The sequence below is a fragment of the Coloeus monedula genome, assembly GCF_965178545.1.
Source record: "Coloeus monedula genome assembly, chromosome: 30".
NCBI classification, from domain to species: domain Eukaryota; kingdom Metazoa; phylum Chordata; class Aves; order Passeriformes; family Corvidae; genus Coloeus; species Coloeus monedula.
Genome location: NC_138810.1, coordinates 3,310,808 through 3,329,242, shown reverse-complemented (window position 1 = coordinate 3,329,242; position 18,435 = coordinate 3,310,808). Strand labels below are relative to the sequence as shown.

The 18,435-nt window shown below is 58.2% G+C and overlaps 3 protein-coding genes across 3 annotated transcripts; all 3 read left to right on the top strand.

Moving 5' to 3' along the window:
• Nucleotides 1-1,002: 1,002 nt before the first annotated feature.
• SMARCD1 (SWI/SNF related BAF chromatin remodeling complex subunit D1) lies at nucleotides 1,003-7,818 on the top strand (the record flags this gene model as incomplete). The annotated part of the gene is made up of 13 exons (XM_082299102.1): nucleotides 1,003-1,167; nucleotides 1,242-1,429; nucleotides 2,244-2,286; nucleotides 2,381-2,503; nucleotides 2,787-2,909; nucleotides 3,394-3,510; nucleotides 3,831-3,932; nucleotides 4,227-4,388; nucleotides 4,501-4,598; nucleotides 5,008-5,143; nucleotides 5,467-5,589; nucleotides 5,822-5,923; nucleotides 6,116-7,818. The coding sequence occupies 13 exons, from the start codon at nucleotides 1,003-1,005 to the stop codon at nucleotides 6,167-6,169; spliced, it is 1,536 nt and encodes a 511-aa protein (XP_082155228.1). The 3' UTR covers nucleotides 6,170-7,818.
• Nucleotides 7,819-8,935: 1,117 nt separating this feature from the next.
• Nucleotides 8,936-14,088, top strand: GPD1 (glycerol-3-phosphate dehydrogenase 1). Its single transcript, XM_082299072.1, has 8 exons — nucleotides 8,936-9,003; nucleotides 9,184-9,361; nucleotides 9,753-9,893; nucleotides 10,300-10,438; nucleotides 11,347-11,459; nucleotides 11,650-11,883; nucleotides 12,270-12,376; nucleotides 12,610-14,088. The coding sequence occupies exons 1-8, from the start codon at nucleotides 8,963-8,965 to the stop codon at nucleotides 12,704-12,706; spliced, it is 1,050 nt and encodes a 349-aa protein (XP_082155198.1). The 5' UTR covers nucleotides 8,936-8,962; the 3' UTR covers nucleotides 12,707-14,088.
• Nucleotides 14,089-15,811: 1,723 nt separating this feature from the next.
• Nucleotides 15,812-18,431, top strand: COX14 (cytochrome c oxidase assembly factor COX14). The gene is made up of 2 exons (XM_082298985.1): nucleotides 15,812-15,876; nucleotides 17,786-18,431. Exon 2 carries the CDS (start codon nucleotides 17,794-17,796, stop codon nucleotides 17,950-17,952), a length of 159 nt encoding a protein of 52 aa, XP_082155111.1. The 5' UTR covers nucleotides 15,812-15,876; nucleotides 17,786-17,793; the 3' UTR covers nucleotides 17,953-18,431.
• Nucleotides 18,432-18,435: the final 4 nt, after the last annotated feature.

Genomic DNA, 18,435 nt, shown 5'->3' with positions numbered 1-18,435 from the left:
TCCCAGCCTTTTCTCACAGCAGAGCTGCTCCATCCCTCTGCTCATCTTGATGCCTCCTCTGGACTCACTCCAGCAGCTCCACATCCTCCCTGTGCTGGGACCCCCAGGCTGGAGGCAGTGCTCATCAGATGATCATCATTAATTGTTTAATTAATACTCGTGGTGTGACTGCGCACTTGGCTTTTTCCATGGATTAATGCTGACTGGATTTGTGTCCCTTTTCTCTCTGAGCACAGGAAACTGCTTCAGGGAAAAGGAACTTAATGTTAATACTTGCAGAAAGTGGCCTTTAACTCCAACTTCCTGCTCTCTGTGGAACCCCAGGGGAGACAGGAATCTTTTCCCTGGTGCTCGGCCCGAACCTGCACAAACTGGACCCATTCATGGCCATTTGTTTTCCCCATAAGCTTCATGCCTAAGATCCCAGAATCCCAGAATCCCTGAGGGTGGAAAAAATCACCAAGTCCATGCTGTGATCGATCCCCACCAGAGCACCTGAGTGCCATGTCCAGTTGTTCCCTGGACATCTCCAGGGACGGGGACTCCACAACCTCCCGGGGTAGCCCCTTCCAATGCCTGACCACCCCTTCAGGGAAGAAATTCCTCCTGAACGTTATGGAGGGCAGCTCTGGTGAGGGCTGTCACTGCCACACCTGCACACTGGAGCCCTTCATCCCTGGGGAAGCCACATCCATCTCCCTCCGAGCACATCCCGGAGCGAGGGCGGCTCAGGACCAGGGCACAGGGGCTGTAATCACGGCCTTCCCAGCTTCTGGGACGATCCCGTGCCCCCAGTCCCACTCCTCAAGGTCCCCGTTCCCACCCCCGACCCCCCTTCCCGCACTCCCAACCCCTCACGGCCCCAATTCCCCCCGAATCCCGCCGCTCGGTCCTCCCCACCGGCAGGGGGCGCTGCCGGCGGCGGGCGGGGGCGGCTCCGCCCCGGCGCTCCGCGCGCCGTGTGGGGCCGTTTCCGGTTCCGCTCCCTTTGTGCGGGACAAGATGGCGGCGCGGGCCGGGTTCCAGTCGGGGCCTGCGAGCGGCGGCGGCGCCGGGGCCGCGCCCGGGGCCGCGCTGGGCCCGGGAGCGCCGGGCGGGGCGGTGCGCATGGGCCCGGCGCCGGGGCAGGGCCTGTACCGCTCGCCGCTGCCCGGAGCCGCCTACCCGGTGAGGCGGGGCGGCACGGGGCGGGGCGCGGGGCCGGGCGCGGCGGGCGCTGACCGGGTCTCTTCTCTCCGCAGCGCCCCGGGATGCTGCCGGGCGGCCGCCTGGCGCCACAGGGCCCGGCCATGGGGCCTCCCGGGTACGGCGGGAGCCCTGCGGTGCGGCCCGCGCTGGCGCAGGCCGGGCTGGACCAGGCTCGCAAGCGGCCGGCGCCGCAGCAGCTTCAGCAGGTGCAGCCGCAGGCGGTGCCCAACCGCAACCACAAGTAAGGCACGGGGGCACGGGGAGAGGGCGCATCCTGGGGCGAACGGGGACACCCCGGGCTATTGGGGACATCCCGGGGCGTTCCCAGGCAGTTGGAGCATCCCTGGGCAGAGGGGACATCCCTGGGCAGACGGGACATCCCTGAGCTGTCCTGGGGTTCAGGAGAAATTTCTTCATGGAAATGGTCAGGCCTTGGAAGGGGCTGCCCAGGGAGGTGGTGGAGCTCCCATCCCTGGAGGTGTCCAGAGAGTGACAGGCTGTGGCACTCAGTGCTCTGGGCTGGTGACAGGGTGGAGGTCGGGCACAGGTTGGACTCGAGGGGCTGGAAGGTCTTTTCCAGCCTCAAGGATTCGGGAGTTCTTGGCCATGGGGGCTGGAAGGTCCTGTCAGGAGCTTGTGCATTCCCCTGGGGTTGGAGGACTCCCCACAGACAACACTGGGCAGGGCAGGGCTGAGTTTATGACAAGTGCCTGCATCCCGATGTGATGCCCCAGCGAGAATGGAATCCATCCTGGATTTAAAATGCTATTCCTGGAAAAGCCACTCCAAAGTTGATTGAGGCTGGAGGGTCACTTGGTTGTGTCAGGTCCAGCTTCCCAAGGGATGCAGCACCCTTTCCAATGGATTCAGCCCCCTTTCCAACAGATGTAACTCCCTTCTGAGTGCTCAGAGGGGTGGGAAGCTTTGGGATAACCAGTTAGTCACACTGGAGCAGGGCCCAGGAGTCACTGGCCAGTTGCTGCTGCAGGTTTGTGGGTTCCTGTGCCCAGAACCGTTCCCATTTTCACGCCCGTTTTGCCTCTTGCCTCTGTCAGCGCCAAGAAGAAGAAGATGGCAGATAAAATCCTCCCGCAGCGGGTGAGTGGGGCACGGGGAGGGGCTCGGGGGGAGGTGAGGCAGCCCGGGGCGCTCTGGGGAGCTGATGGGCATTTCCATCCTTGCTTGGCCACAGATCCGTGAGCTCGTGCCCGAATCCCAGGCCTACATGGACTTGTTGGCCTTCGAGAGGAAGCTGGACCAGACCATCATGAGGAAGCGCTTGGATATCCAGGAGGCTCTGAAACGCCCCATCAAGGTAGGGGAGGCCATGGGTCCTGTCCAGGGTTTGGAGGCTGCTGAGTTCAGGCAGCAGGAGGGCACTGAAGGGTCGTGTCCTGTGAGTGTGGCATGTCAGGGGTCCCAGTGCTCTGCACACAGCTGAGGACTGGGACCAGCACCACCTCTGTCCTCGCTGTCTGCCCCAGGAGAGGGGGAATGTGAGGCAGCTGAAAACATTGAGCTCAGTTTTAGCAAAACTTGTGCAGGACAGTTGGCCCTGTACGTGGGGATTAACACTGGGCTGATGCTTTTTCTCGTAGCAAAAGCGAAAGCTGCGTATTTTTATCTCCAACACCTTCAACCCAGCCAAGTCGGATGCGGAGGATGGTGAAGGAACCGTCGCCTCTTGGGAGCTTCGGGTGGAAGGACGGCTGTTGGAGGATGTAAGTGGGAAGTACCCAACCTCAGAGGAGACTGTGGATCTGGAATTGGCAATGAAACCAGTTTCCTAGTGTCTGAGAGCACAGCTAGGGCTTGATGTCCTCCTTCATCTCTGTTTTCCAAGGAGTCTGATGGTGACGAGACCGAGAGCCCAGCTTGGAGACCGATGGGTATCCCCACGGCAGGACATGAGTTGTCCAAAGCTCTTAGAGTTGTGAGAATCACTGGTGAGAGCAGCTCAGTGGCACTTGTGTCCCCGGCTCTGAGAACCAGGGCACTGGCACTGTACGTAACTGCTGAGGGGTTTAACTCCTGCGAGCTCATCTTTAACTCCAGTCTTTCCCTTTCTGACTTGGGAACTTGATTTTTGAGCACACGTTGGTGAATTCAGGCGTTCAGAACTTACAGGAGCTGTTGTGCACGGTGGCTGTGCTTGAGTGCTGAGACTTGCTGCCCTAACCCTCTTCCTCCCTGTGTTGCTTGCAGTCTGCTCTGTCCAAATATGATGCCACCAAGCAGAAAAGAAAATTTTCGTCCTTCTTTAAATCTCTGGTCATTGAACTTGATAAAGACCTGTATGGCCCTGACAATCACCTAGTAGAGGTGAGCTGCTTTTTGCTGTGTTTCCTCTAAAAGTGGGTTGGTGTTTCAGCAGGTTGGGTTTGTGTGTCATTAATAACTTGGCAGGTGGGAATCCTTGAGGCTCCTGACAGCCAGGAGCTCTTGAATTCTCCCTTTGGCTTTTCCTCTCACTTGCCGAAGGTCGGAACAAATGTACTGACTCTTGTTTCAAGCTCTGAGGGGGAAGAATTGGAGCTTCCTCTAGTTGGGTGGGATTTACTGGCAAAGCTTTTGGATGCCCAGCAGCAGGAGCAGGAGGAATCACGTGTGGAGGGGCTTCTAAATTCCCTCTCATTTTCCAGTGGCACAGGACTGCTACGACTCAGGAGACAGACGGCTTCCAGGTGAAGAGGCCGGGAGATGTGAACGTGCGCTGCACTGTCCTGCTGATGCTGGATTACCAGGTAGCATAGCAGGGAGAAATCCCTCCCTCTGGGGGTGGGCAGGCCCTGGCACAGGATGCCCAGAGAGGCTGTGGCTGCCCCATCTGTGGAAGTGCCCAAGGCCAGGTTGGATGGGGTCTGGAGCAACCTGGGATAGCAGGAGGTGTCCCTGCCATGGCAGGGAGTGGAATGGGATTTCTTTAAGGTTCTTCCCAGCCCAAACCATTCCACAATTCCATGCTGGGAGCAGCAGTGCTGGGCATGTGCCATTACCTGTGTCTGGGGCCGCCTCACCTCTCCGTGCTCTTTGTTCAGCCTCCCCAGTTCAAACTGGATCCGCGCCTGGCTCGGCTCCTGGGCATCCACACCCAGACCCGGCCCGTGATCATCCAGGCCCTGTGGCAGTACATCAAGACCCACAAGCTGCAGGACCCCCACGAGCGGGAGTTCGTCATCTGTGACAAGTACCTGCAGCAGGTGAGGAACGGCGGGGCTGGAACAGCAGCAGCTGCATCAGTTTCCCCGTGTGGGCAGCCGGGGGTGGCTGCACCGAGCCCCTGCTCCTCCCTCAGCCCTGTCTCTGTCACAGATATTTGAGTCGCAGCGGATGAAGTTCTCTGAAATCCCACAAAGGCTTCACGCCCTGCTGATGCCCCCTGAACCGATCATCATCAATCACGTGATCAGGTGAGCTCCTGTTTCCAGGAAGGAGCGGGAGGGATGGATGAGGCTGGCACAGGAAGACAGTGTGGTATGTCCTGATGTTCAGCAGCAGTTCTCGTGTTGCCTGTCACTGTTCCTTTGTACAAGAGCAGCCACCCCTCTTCCAAAGGCACTCTCACGTCCCTGCTGTCCTTTGCTGTGGATGGAAACCTTGGAGCAATCACTCATTTCTTTTGCTGCAAAGCCCTCGGTGGGCTTTTGCTACTTTTGGGGCTGAGGCTGATAGTGGCATGGTTTGTCCCTGTCCCTGCCTGCAGTCCGTTCGCTGCGGCATCCCAGAGGAGCTGCATTTGCTGCTTTCTTGAACTAGTCCCAGATTTTGCCTTCTTTCTGGAGCTACTCCCTGATTTTGGCTTCTTGTGGATGTCCTCAGTGTTGACCCAAATGACCAGAAGAAAACAGCCTGCTATGACATTGATGTGGAGGTGGACGATACCCTGAAAACTCAGATGAATTCCTTTCTGCTCTCCACAGCCAGTCAACAGGAAATTGCTGCTCTGGATAACAAGGTAGGAAAAGCTCCTTCAGGTCTGCTGTCCTTGTTGCTGGGCAGGCATGTGTCTGTGGATGGGACAGGAGTGCTCTGTTGTTTGGAAGCTGCAGTGGGATGAGCCGTGCTTACAAACATGTGGCTGTACCTGGAAATGTAATTTTTAAAGCAAACGATAGTCTATGGGAAAATTGGTGATATTTAGAGCAGGAAACTGAGAACTGAAAATCCTGGTAAGTGTAAGTCAACCAGAGAGTGTAAGAATTTGCCTTCATGTGTTGGATCTCTTTATGTTTCTGACTTCCCTGTTCAGCAGTTCCGTTCTGTATTTGTCTCCTTCAGATCCATGAAACAATTGAGACCATCAACCAGCTGAAGACACAGCGCGAGTTCATGCTGAGCTTTGCCCGAGATCCTCAGGGCTTCATCAATGACTGGCTCCAGTCCCAGTGCCGGGATCTGAAGGTAAAAGCTTTGTCTTGTGTGGAAGGTTCATACTTTTCCCTCATTAGAATGAGCTCCCACAGAGAGAAAGAGGCAATTTCCTCCTCAGAAAGCAAGGCTGGGATTTGAGTCAAGCATAAGAAGCTGAGCTGAGTGCACTGAGATGTCTGTGAGGAAAGGGGAGGGGATGGGTTTGCTCAGCACAGGCAGAGCTGTTGCGCTCGCTGAGCTGTTGTGTCTTTGTGCTCCCCAGACAATGACTGATGTCGTTGGGAATCCCGAGGAGGAGCGCAGAGCCGAGTTCTACTTCCAGCCGTGGGCGCAGGAGGCCGTGTGCCGATACTTCTACTCCAAGGTGAGTGTCCCCGAGCGGGGGTCCCTCTCCGTGCCTGTCCCTCCTCGGGCCGCACGGTGCTGGGGGAAGGTGGTGGTTGCATCTCACTCCCAGTTTGAGCTTGCCCTTTCCCAGCTGGCTCCTGTGTTAACTGGGTGCTCTGGTGCTGCACCACCGAAGTGTGTTAATGCTGCGACTTGGCTCCTCTTGCAGGTGCAGCAGAGACGGCAGGAATTGGAGCAGGCCCTGGGGATCCGGAACACATAGGCTGCTCTGCTCCTCCCCAGGCAGAAGCATCACAGCTGTTTGTGGAGACAGAGCTGCAGAGCTCCCTGTTCCAGCTCACAGAATCCCACTCCGGCAGCGAGGCCCACGTTACTCATCCTGGTATTGTCCCTGCTGGGGCAAGTCCAGGACACCTGGGGTCTCGTGGGCTGTGGCAAGCAGACAGGCTCCAATGAGCGCACATTTCTACCTGGTTTTCTTCCTGACTGTTGCCTTGTCAGTCCCAAGGCTTCCACGAGCGTCCCCATGACTCTGCACTGCCTGTAGTGTCCCCGGTAGCCAGAGTGACTCAGTGACTCTCAGCCCATTCCTCCCCAGCCAGCACCTGGTTGGGCACTCAGAGCTGGCTCTGAAGCCTGGCTCTGCTTTAAGGTGTGGCTGGGCTCTTCCGTGCCACATTTTACAGCCCGTGCCAGGCGCTGTTGTGGGCAGGATGCCGTGAGCTGACATACCTCCCCTGCCCTCACCCCCTCCTCAGAGGGTGCTGCTGCACTGGGCTGCCTCATAGGTCACTCTCCTCCTTGAGGAAGTAACTGAACTGTGTAGAGAATTGCTTCTTCCCTTCTCCCTTCTTCCCTGCCCCATTCCCTTTGTGTTCCGTGACGGACTGTCCCAGGCTGGGATCACAGGGAGACAAGGCGTTGGCTTCCTGCAGGGATGTGGAAGCGTTGGAGTGATGCAGCGCTCTGCACTTCAAACACCTCCAAGTGGGTTCCAGCAAACCACGTGGCTGCTTGTTTTCCCTGGAGCAGGGAGAAGGAATGCAGCAGCTGCCTGGAATTCTGCAGGGACAGTGTTGTAGGCTTATTCCTTTGGGACAGTTGTCCTGTGTCACTTGCTGTGGGGACCAGAGGCTCCTTCGTGTGGATCCAAGGGTGTAACAGGACAGTCCTTGGAAATGGACATTTTTCCAAGCATATATGTGAGTTAGCAGGTATTTCCATGCTGAAGCTCCTGTGGTTTTTAGTCAAGTTTTAGGCTGTGGGGCTGCCATAGGGCCCAGCATGGTTCAGGAATGTACAAATAGATTTTCTCCACTGTGAGGAGTAGCAGCCCCGATGCCTCCTCCTGGAATGAGTTACTGGTGGTCAGGCTTAGGAGAATGAAATAGCTCCTCTTCACCCTGATCCCAGTGTTTCTGCTCGGGACTGTAATGCAAATGGACTCAAAGGTTCGTCTGACTCTTGGAATAGCTGCAGGATCATGTTACTGATGAGCCCTCACCCAGTTCAGTGTGGCTGGGGAGCTGCTGTGAGTTGGAGCGCCTGGGTGGCCCTACTACTCCTTGTGTCTGTGTTACTACATGTCTGTGAGTAATAGACTCTCTACTTCCCCTCTCCTTTGCCCTTCTGAAATGCTCCTCTGTGGTACTGGGGTGAAGGTCTTGGTGCTGGAGAAGCAGCCCCTGACTCCTCAGGGTACTCCCACAGGAGGGATGCTGAGTTCTACATAGGCAAACGTAGCTGTTGCAGAGTAACTGCTTTTCTTAACTGAATATTACGGTTTTTTCCATGGACCAAATTTTTTTTTTTGTACTGTATCCTTGTAGACGTCACCCAGTTTTAATAAAAGACTCCTGTGAAGGAAGCTGTCCTCCTTCCATGCTGACAGCCACACTCTCCCAGCTGCCATGGGGGATGAGACTGGTGACTCCCAGAGAAGGGACAGGATTATCTCTGCCTTCTTTTCAAAGCCAGCAGGGTTAAGTGACTGGAGAGAAAATGTTCTTCATATTTTGGCCATTTATAGCGAGCCCTTCATGAAGGGATGTCCCAGCTTGCAGACTCTGCTAAGCTGCTTTTGTGGTAAACAAAGTAACTTGAGCAAAACTGGAAATCCAGTGGCCAGGGCTAATAAATCCTGAACTGCCCCGTGTCCAGTTTGCTGGATTGTGGCAGCCGGTTGGACATCCCAGGGGAGTAGGGCAGAATTTGGGGGAAACTGTATTAAGGTGTACATACAAGGGTTTAAAATTATGCAAAAGGAGATTTATTCTCTTCACCCTGCTTGTTTATAGAACGTAAGTGCCTTGCTGCAGACCTGGGAGCCCCTGGGGCAAGGGAGGGATCCTCTGTGTGACAAGAAAAGTGCTGCTGCCTCAGGCTGTGATGGGGGCAGGAGCCGAGTCCTGGGGCTGCACCAGGCAGTTCTGTTCCTTCGTGGTGGGGAAATGGCACTTTTTAGCAGGAGGGGGACAATGAAATTCTTTAATGCAGAAAGGCTCAGCAGTCACGAGTCACAGGCCTCACGGGGTCTGCAGCTTCCTCACGAGGGGCAGCTCTGATCCCTGCTCTCTGGGACAGGGACAGGAGCCGGGGGAACGGCTGGAGCTGTGTCAGGGGAGTTGGGATGGGTATTAGGAAGAGGATTTTTTTCCCCCAGAGGGTGCTCAGGCACTGAACAGGCTCCCCAGGGAATGGTCACAACCCTGACCGTGCCAGAGCTCGAGGGGCATTTGGACAACGCTGTCAGGCACAGGGTGGGACTGTTGGGGTGTCCTGTGCAGGGCCAGGGCTTGGACTCAATGACCCTTGTGGGTCCCTTCCAACTCGGGATATTCCGTAATTCTGTGATTCTGTGACTCCTGGTTCTGCGGGATCTGAGCTGCTCCAGGGCAACGCTCTGCACCTGCCGAGCACCGGCTGTGCCTGGAGCGGGTGCCCGGTGCCCCCGGGGTGAGGCGGGGCCGGGGGCGGGCCGGGGCCGCCCCTGCTCCGGGCAGCCTTGAAATAGCAGCGGCGGGTTCCGCGCCCGCAGAGCCCCGGTTCCGGCACCATGGGTGGCAAGAAGGTTTGCATCGTGGGTTCTGGCAACTGGTGAGCGCCGGGCACCCGGCTCCCCTCGGCGAGCACAGCGCGGTCCCTGTCCTCCCCTGTGCCCCCCCGGCACCCCCGGTAGCCGGTGCCAGCCGTCCCCATTCCTGCAGGTCACAGGGTGACCTGTGGTGCCCTGGGCTCCCCAGTGCCCACAGCCACGGCCTCCCTCTGCCCTCGCAGGGGCTCGGCCATCGCCAAGATCGCCGGCAGCAACGCAGCGAGACTGAGCAGCTTCGAGAGCCAGGTGAACATGTGGGTGCTGGAGGAGGAGGTGGGCGGCCGGCGGCTCACGGACATCATCAACACGGAGCACGAGAATGTCAAGTACCTGCCGGGGCACAAGCTGCCCCCCAACGTGGTAAGTGTGGGCTGCCAGCAGCCTCTCCGAGAGGCAGAGCTGACGACTGGGCTCTGCAGAGAGGCCAGCAGCTCTGGGGGTTGCTGGAACCCCGGGGTGTGAAGGCAGGGGATGCATCGGGCTGTGCAGGGCTCAGCTGTGCCCTCCCTCTGACCTTCATCTGTGCTTGGATGAGCTGCAGCCCTGGCTGCTCTCACTGCCCACCTTTGCCCCTGCTCTGGCATCCCACAGACTGGGCTGGAGGCCATGTGGCTGCCTCTGAGCTGGCATCATCCCATCTGCTCCAGCCCCTCTGCCCTGCCAGCTCTAGCAGGGACCTCAGCATGGTGACTTTGGGCCCTTCCTTCCCTTCCAGCTTCCCAGTCCCTAATGACAGTCACATTTTATTCAGGTGGCAGAGCCAGACTTGCTCAAAGCCTGTGCAGGGGCCGATGTCCTCCTGTTCGTGGTGCCTCACCAGTTCATCGGCCAAGTCTGTGACCAGCTCAAGGGCCATGTGAAGAAAGAGGCTGTTGGGGTGTCGCTCATCAAGGTGTGAGCAGGAGCAGCACTCGCCAGGGTGCTAGGCCAAGGCAGGGGAGCTGGAAGCAGCCTGGCTTGGAGGGGCTGCTAGGGGGATCCAGGGATTTTGGAGAAGAAATGGGCAGTGGGGGGGAAGAAGGGAAGTGGGGGCAGAGTCTTTGTGGGGATTTGGAGGTGTTGGTGAAGAAGGGTGAGGGCATATGGGGGATCTCAGGTGCTGAGCAGGGCGCAGCTCTGCGTGTCAGGATCGGTTGGAGCATTGCAGCACAGGGAATGACGGGATTGGTGTCCAGGAGGGGCAGGTGCTCATGGTCTGGTTGGCAAGGTGATGTTCAGTCAAAGGTTGGACTCAGTGTCCTTAGAGATCTTTCCCAGTCTAATTGATTCTGTGCTCTCTGTCCCTGGCTGTCTCCCAGGGCGTGGATGAAGGACCAGATGGGCTGAGACTGATCTCAGACATCATCCATGAGAAACTGGGAATAGAAATGAACGTGCTCATGGGGGCCAACATTGCCAGCGAAGTGGCAGAAGAGAAGTTCTGTGAAACCACCATCGGTAAGGAGCCAGCATCCCTCCTCGTTAGCAGCTTTCGTTTGTGATGAGCAGAAGAGGCAAAGGGTGGAGTACAGCGCAGCTCAGAGTCCTGCTGCCTCGGGTGAACTGGCCCTGTTCCCTGGGAAGGCAGGAGACTCCATAGGAGCTGGCTGAGCTCATTCCCAGGGTTTACAATGGGATCACTCGCTTCATTAACAATAGAGTTGTGTAGCTGAAAATTCCTGCCAGCATGGACCCGGCATCAGGCAGCTGCCTGGCACAAATTAAAGGAGTGGGCACCAAGAGGCCCTTTAGGAATAAGTTCCATCCTTGATCTCCTTGGGCTTCACAGGATGCCCACCTGGATCTCATGTTGTTGCCAGCCAGGGCTGCTTGGAAGTTCATCTGGTGACTGTTCCAACATCCTCCACACTGTTGGGAACTGTGCAGAGCTCACCAGCTGTACAGAGCCAAAACAAACAGGACTGTTTGCTGGGTCAGAAGTTGTGGCATTCAAAGTGTCTGTTTTATTAAACAACAGCAAACCCGCTGGGCAGAAGGCTGGAGAAGTGGAGCAGAGCCCACAACCCCTGTGAGCACACAGGACCCCGCAGGGACAGGGAGGACAAAAAGCTCCAACCCCAAATTTGCAACCTTTGAAGATGCCTTTAACCTACTGAGCATTCAGTAGGTCATTTCTGTCTTGCTTGACACAGCAGCAGGGGTTTCCCTGTCTTCTGGGAATGCCAAGGTTGAACGTTGCTTATCTGTCAGGCAATGTGTGCCTGGCTCTCTGTGGACCTGCAAATGTTTAGCAATGTCCAGCGGTTGGGCAATAGGTTCCTCTCACTGGATGACCTTCATGAGAGCATGGACCTGCCTCAGGGTCTTCCCCATCATCTTTCCTCCTCGTCCCTTTGTCTCCTCAGGCTGCAAGAACATGAAGCACGGGCAGATGCTGAAGGACCTGATGCAGACACCCAACTTCCGTGTGTCAGTGGTGCAGGAAGCCGATGCTGTAGAGATCTGTGGGGCTCTCAAGGTGGGTGTGCAGGGCTTGGTTAGCAGAGCCTGGGAGTCTGCAGGGCTCTGCAGGGAGCTCAGGGGAGGAGGGACGATGGGCACTGGCACAGACTGCAGCAAGTGCTTGGGATACACAGGCTGCTCATGGATGCAGCCAAGCCCTGAGCTCCGTTGGGAAGAGATCCCTCCACGTTGCCATTGTTTTCCAGAATGTGGTAGCCGTAGGAGCTGGTTTCTGTGACGGGCTTGGCTACGGCGACAACACGAAGGCTGCCGTGATCCGCCTGGGCCTGATGGAGATGATTGGCTTTGCCAAACTCTTCTGTAAGGGCCCTGTCACGCCCTCCACCTTCCTGGAGAGCTGCGGAGTTGCAGACCTCATCACCACCTGCTATGGGGGCCGCAACCGCAAGGTTGCCGAGGCTTTTGCCAAGACTGGGAAGGTGAGCAGAGCTGGAAGCGGCTGACACTGATGTGTGTGGAGGAAGCTGTGTCAGGGGAGGTTTAGGTTGGATATCAGGAAAAGGTTCTTCACCTCCCCAAGGCTGCCAGAGTTCAAGGGGCATTTGGACAACGCTCTCAGGCACAGGGTGGGATTGTTGGGGTGTCTGTGCAGGGCCGGGAGTTCAACTGGATGATCCTTGTGGGTCCCTTCCAACTCAGGATATTCCATGATTATATGATACCTACATCAACCTGGTGAGCAGGCAGGGAGGTGATCCTGTGGGTTCTGCCTGCACTTGGCTGGTGCTGCAGTCCAGCTCCAGAGCAGGAATGTGGTGCAGCAGCCAGATTGCAGGTCCAGCTCCTCACTGCTGGGTTGTTTCAGTCCATCGAGCAGCTGGAGAAGGAGATGCTGAATGGGCAGAAGCTGCAGGGTCCCCAGACATCTGCTGAGCTGCATCGAATCCTCAAGAGCAAGAATGTAGTGGAGAAGTGAGTGCTGGAATCTCTGTGTGCTTCGTTGGGGTGGGGCTGGGACCTTTTCAGAAGCAGCAGGAGGGGAAAGCCCTTTGGTGTCTCTGCACTGCCCATGTCACACCAGCTGGGCAGGAATGGCCTGTTGGATGGGCCACAGTGCCACTGGCCCACCTGCTCCTGCATGCCATGACAGAAGTCGAGGTCCTCAGACTCTGCCATCTCTGGTGACTTTCTTTGTCTGCCCACAGGTTCCCCCTCTTGACTGCTGTGTATCGGATCTGCTACGAGGGAAAACCTGTCACTGACTTCATCACGTGTCTCCAGAACCACCCTGAGCACATGTAAGGGGCTCTGCCTGCAGATCACAGGCCCTGCCGAGATGTGCTGAGAGCTCCTGCCCACACCAACCTGATCTGCTGCCACAGCCTTGGATGGAGTCCGGGTCTCCTGGGAGCCTTTTCAGACTGCTGGAAGGGCAGAGGTTCCCTTCCCCAGCCCTGGACACTGCCCCGGACACTGAGCCTGGCACAGAAGTACCTGCTGACCTCTTTCTCTCTTTGAAGGGCTCATTTAATTTCTGCTGCTGTCTAAGGTCTGCCCTGAGCAGGGCTGAACATCTTCCTCCTTCCACTTCCTCTTGCCACAGTGGATTCAGCTCTGGGAAGGACTCTGCCAGGCCATCATGATAGATGAGGGCTGGGCACTGCCTGAGAGGGCAAACAGTGTCCCAAGTCCTCCCTCTTAGCCCCATGGGGTCACTCTGGGTGACACCAGCTCTTCCCTACCTGCTGCTGCTTTTGCATTCCCTGTCTGGTGGAGAGGGCACAGTCCCCTGCCAGGCTCCACCTGGTGAGTGGAGCTCCTCAGGACTTCCAGAGGTGCTGAGGATCTTTCTAAGCAGCACCAGCACAGACAATGGCATTCCTTGCCAGCCGGGCATGTGCTGCTTTCCCCCAGCTGTTCCTGCTGACTCAGGGACACTCTGGAGCTTGTTTGTTTAGAACTTTTGCTCTCTCTATCAGACCTGGCCCCAGGCCTGGGGGGCTCCCCTGTTGTCACAGGTTTGTCTGTGCTAATTCCATGCCCGCTGACTTCTCTCCCTGTCTCAGTTTGTCCTCTGGAGCTTGGCACTGCGGGGACCAACTGCCCCCGAGTCTGTGTGAGCAGCTGGTGTGACCCCTGGCTTGTACCTGCGCAGCAGGCAGATGGGTCACCACAAGGCACCTGGGTCATGTTGCTGTTAAGTAAATGCTCCACAGCCACCCTTTGCCTTCCTCTGGCTCGCTTCAGCCTGTGCTTTAGACCGCTCTGTGCTTCCACGTGTGGCTGTCCAGGAGCTCAGGAAGGAGGTCCCACACTTTCCCTCGTGTGGGGATGCTGCAAGCTGCCCACTGGCACCGGGGCAGGAACAGGCATATGATCCACAACAGGTACATGGAGATGTCCAACGTCCCAGGACAGGATAGAGGTTTTGGGCCTCACACTGAGCCTTTGAAATTTGTCCCTTGTCCGGCCAGGTGCCACGTGTCCCTCTGCTCCTCTGAAGCTGGTGGTGTTTGCTCAGGCCAGCGTGTCCAGCGGTCACCGATCCTGGGCTGGAAGGCTGGAGTGCTGCAGGGCTCCCTGTTCTCCCCCATTCGAGTCCCAGAGCCAAGGGGTCTCTGACTGGCAGTGTACCTTTAAAATAACAATAAACATGGAGAGGAGATAGGAGATGCTCTCCTTGTTCTGCAGCTCCAGTGCGTCGCTGTTGCTGGGTTGGTGCCTGCTGGACTTGCTGAGTGCTCAGAACAGGGCACTGCCCGTTCCCTCCTGGCTCTGCACCCTCCCGTGCTGTCCCAGAAACAGCAAGAATGTCCCTCTAGGTCCCTGTTCAGCCACAACGTCACATAGTGTCCCACTTGCTTTGTCTTAGCAACGGTTCCAGGATTAAAATTTGGCCATAGGACTATGGCGGGTTGGGATTGCAACATTGAGCCAGGTCCAGAGTCCTCACCTGGGGGCTGCAGGAGCCAGGCCAGGATCCCACTGTGCCCCACACACCCCAGGCCTCCCCTCCTCTGATGTTTGGGCTTCCCAGGACACGCTGTGGGATTTTATTCATCTCTTCCCAGCTGCTTTTCCCAGACTCGCCTTTTCCCTGTGTGTCTTTAAAGGAGCCCCGTACTGAGTGACCTTTCCAGGGCTCTGAACCCTCTGCTTGGTGTCTTACGAGGGGAATTTAATCTGCTGGCACTGCACTTGTTTCTGTGCCTTTTATTAGCCACGTTTTCTCAGCAGGCACTCTGCGACCTTTAAATTCAGCAGAGCTGTCGTATGGGGAGAGCCGACACGGCTTCCTCTGTTGAGGAGCTTTATTGAGCTTGGAGGGAGGATAAAGGAAGTCCAGCGTGTTCCTGCAGGGCTGGCACGACTTGTAGTTCTCTTTGTCTTCAAGGGCTTCAGGAATCCAAGTGTTTGGATATGAGGCTCATGCAGGAGAGAGGGTCCCTGAGCTCTGCTCCCTCACACAAACTCCTGTCAGCAGCTGCCTGGAGCTGCAGCAGGACCAAGCAGGGATTTGTGTTTAGCTGGGAGCTCCTCTGAGATGGAAATGCTTTGTGCATTCCCCTTGTCCACGTTTCTTTGACCCTGGAAGAGCCCAAGTCCCTGCAGACCCTTGCTGAAGGTCCCAGGTCTCATGTGGGGGGACCAGCACACTGATCTCTTGTTTTAGACACCCCACACTGGAGCTGGATTTCCCGACCTATAAAAAGTCTTCCCTTTGCCATTTGGAATTATGTTCTGCAGGCTCAGCACCTCCCAGTGCTGCAGCCCTGGGAGCTGCTGCTAGGGAAAGGAGGATGAGGAGGGGGAAAAGAGTGATTCTGTCAGCTTTGGAGCTCGAGAGAGCCCTGGATAGAGCAGGGCTGGGACAGCAGAGTTCAGGTGCTGGAAAGGAGCTCCTGAGGGGAGCAGCTGCCACAGGGGAGACGGGCAGGAGCTTGGGGGAACACGGCCTCTAGGGAAGGAGGCTCCGGGCTGGGGGCACACTGGGACCCTGGGCAGGTACCAGGGTCCTTGGGAGGACGCCGGGGTCCTTGGAATGGCACTGAGACCCTCAAGAAAGTACTGGGACCCTCGGGGAGGCACTGGGACCCTAAGGATGTCACCACAGCCCTTGTGAAGCCACCATGACCACTGGGATGGCACCGCGCCTCCGAGGCTCAGCGCTGCAGCAGGGCCCGGAGAGCCTCGGCTCCATCCATGTCCCTTGCGGGCTGCCGGCGCCGCACCTCAGACAGGGAGAGCCGCGGGAGGGGTCGTGCAGGGAGGCCCGTGCGGGCGGCGATGGCGGCGACAGCGGCTCCTGAGGGGGCACGGAGGCGGCGCCGCCGCCAGGGGGCGCTGCGCTCACCGCGCGGGCTTCCCGCGCCCGCCGGCGGCAACACGTGACAGCGGCACACGTGACGACACGAGGCACGTGACAGCCACGTGACGCGGGCCGGGAGCGCGGCGGAGCGGGGACGAGAGCGGTGAGTGAGGGGGAACGGGAGCGGTGAGTGAGGGGGAACGGGATGGGACAGGATGGGATGGGAGCGGTGAGTGAGGGGGAACGGGAGCGGTGAGTGAGGGGGAACGGGAGCGGTGAGTGAAGGGGAACGGGATGGGACAGGATGGGATGGGAGCGGTGAGTGAGGGGGAACGGGATGGGACAGGATGGGATGGGAGCGGTGAGTGAGGGGGAACGGGAGCGGTGAGTGAGGGGGAACGGGATGGGACAGGATGGGATGGGAGCGGTGAGTGAGGGGGAACGGGAGCGGTGAGTGAGGGGGAACGGGATGGGACAGGATGGGATGGGAGCGGTGAGTGAGGGGGAACGGGATGGGACAGGATGGGATGGGAGCGGTGAGTGAGGGGGAACGGGATGGAACAGGATGGGATGGGAGCGGTGAGTGAGGGGGAACGGGAGCGGTGAGTGAGGGGGAACGGGATGGAACAGGATGGGATGGGAGCGGTGAGTGAGGGGGAACGGGAGCGGTGAGTGAAGGGGAACGGGATGGGACAGAATGGGATGGGAGCGGTGAGTGAGGGGGAACGGGAGCGGTGAGTGAGGGGGGACGGGATGGAATGGGAGCGGTGAGTGAGGGGGGACAGGATGGAATGGGAGCGGTGAGTGAGGGGAAACGGGATGGGACAGGATGGGATGGGAGCGGTGAGTGAGGGGGAACGGGAGCGGTGAGTGAGGGGGAACGGGATGGGATGGGAGCGGTGAGTGCGGGGGACCGGACGGGATGATGGAGCGGATGATGGAGTGGATGATGGAGCAGATGATGGAGTGGATGATGGAGGGGATGATGGAGTGGATGATGGAGGGGATGATGGAGTGGATGATGGACTGGACGGGCAAATCCGCGCTCTCGGCCCTGCTCACTGCTGCCTTCTTGGGGGCCCGTAGTCAGTGAGTTCACCAGGGACCACTGCTGGGCTCATTCTCATTCAACGTGTTCATCACCGACCTGGATGAAAGATCGAATGTACCCTGAGCAGGTCTGGTGATGATACGAAATGTGGGGCAGTGGCTCATCCACCCCAAGGCTGCGCTGCCGTTCAGCAGGGCCTCCATCGGCTGGAGAACTGGGCAAACAGAAACCTAGTGATTTAGTAGAATAATGAGGCTCAACAAGAACAAGTGCAGGATCCTGCACCTGCGGAGGAATAGCCCCAAGTACTATCACTGGTTGGGGGTGATCTGCTGGAGAGCAGCTCTGTGGAGAAGGACCTGGGGTTCCCGGTGGGTGACAAGTTGCCCATGAGCTGGCAGAGTGACCTGGGGCCAGGAGGACCAGTGGGATCCTGGGATGCATCGGGAAGAGCGTGGCCAGCAGGTCAGGGAGGGGATCCTGCCCCTTGGCCTTAGAGAGGCACATCTGGAGTGCTCTGTCCAGTTCTGGGCTCCTCACAACAGGACAGACAAGGAGCTGCTGGAGAGGGTCCAGTGCAGGCCACAAAGACGCTGAGGGATCTGGAGCATCTCTCCGAGGAGAGACTCTGGGAGCTGGCCCTGGTTAGTCTGGAGAGGAGAAGACTGAGAGGGGATTTTATGAATACATATAAGTATCTCCAAGGGGTCAGAGGATGGTGCCAGACTCTTTTTGGTGATGGCCAGAAACAGGACAAGGAGCAACAGCCATAAATTACACCACAAGGAAGTTTTACCTCAACATGAGAAAGAACTTCTTTCCATGGGGGGCAGAGCACTGGAACAGCTGCCCATGGAGTTATGGGAGTCTCCCTCTCTGGAGACACTCCAAGCCCACCTGGACACATTTCAGTGCCACCTGCCCTGGGTGACCGTGCCTGGACACAGGGGGGTTGGACTGGATGATCTCCAGAGGTCCCTTCCAACCCTGCCTATCCTGGGATTCTGTGTCTGTCTCGCAGGTGCAGCCATGGTGTCCAGAAAGCAGCTGGCAGACTTTGGCTACAAGGCGTTCTCGGGCTCCATGATGCTGCTGACGGTGTACGCCGGGTACCTGTGCAGTGTCCGCGTCCAGCGGATTCTCCAGCGCCGCCGCGAGCGGGAGAACGCGCCCGGCCCCGAGAGCTGAGCCCGCGCTGGGACCGGCCCTGGGAGCTGGGACCGGCCCTGGGAGCTGAGCCCAGCCCCGAGAGCTGAGCCCGGCCCTGAGAGCTGAGCCCGGCCCCGAGAGCTGAGCCCGCGCTGGGACCAGCCCTGGGAGCTGGGACCGGCCCTGGGAGCTGAGCCCAGCCCCGAGAGCTGAGCCCGGCCCCGAGAGCTGAGCCCGGCCCCGAGAGCTGAGCCCGCGCTGGGACCGGCCCTGGGAGCTGGGACCGGCCCTGGGAGCTGAGCCCAGCCCCGAGAGCTGAGCCCAGCCCCGAGAGCTGAGCCCAGCCCCGAGAGCTGAGCCCGGCCCCGAGAGCTGAGCCCGCGCTGGGACCGGCCCTGGGAGCTGCGCCCGGCCCTGGGAGCTGAGCCCGGCCCCAAGAGCTGCGACTGGCCCCGCATTCCCGGTCCCCCCTGGGCTGGGGGAGGCAGATGGAGCGCAATAAAACCCCTGTGAAAGTGGATG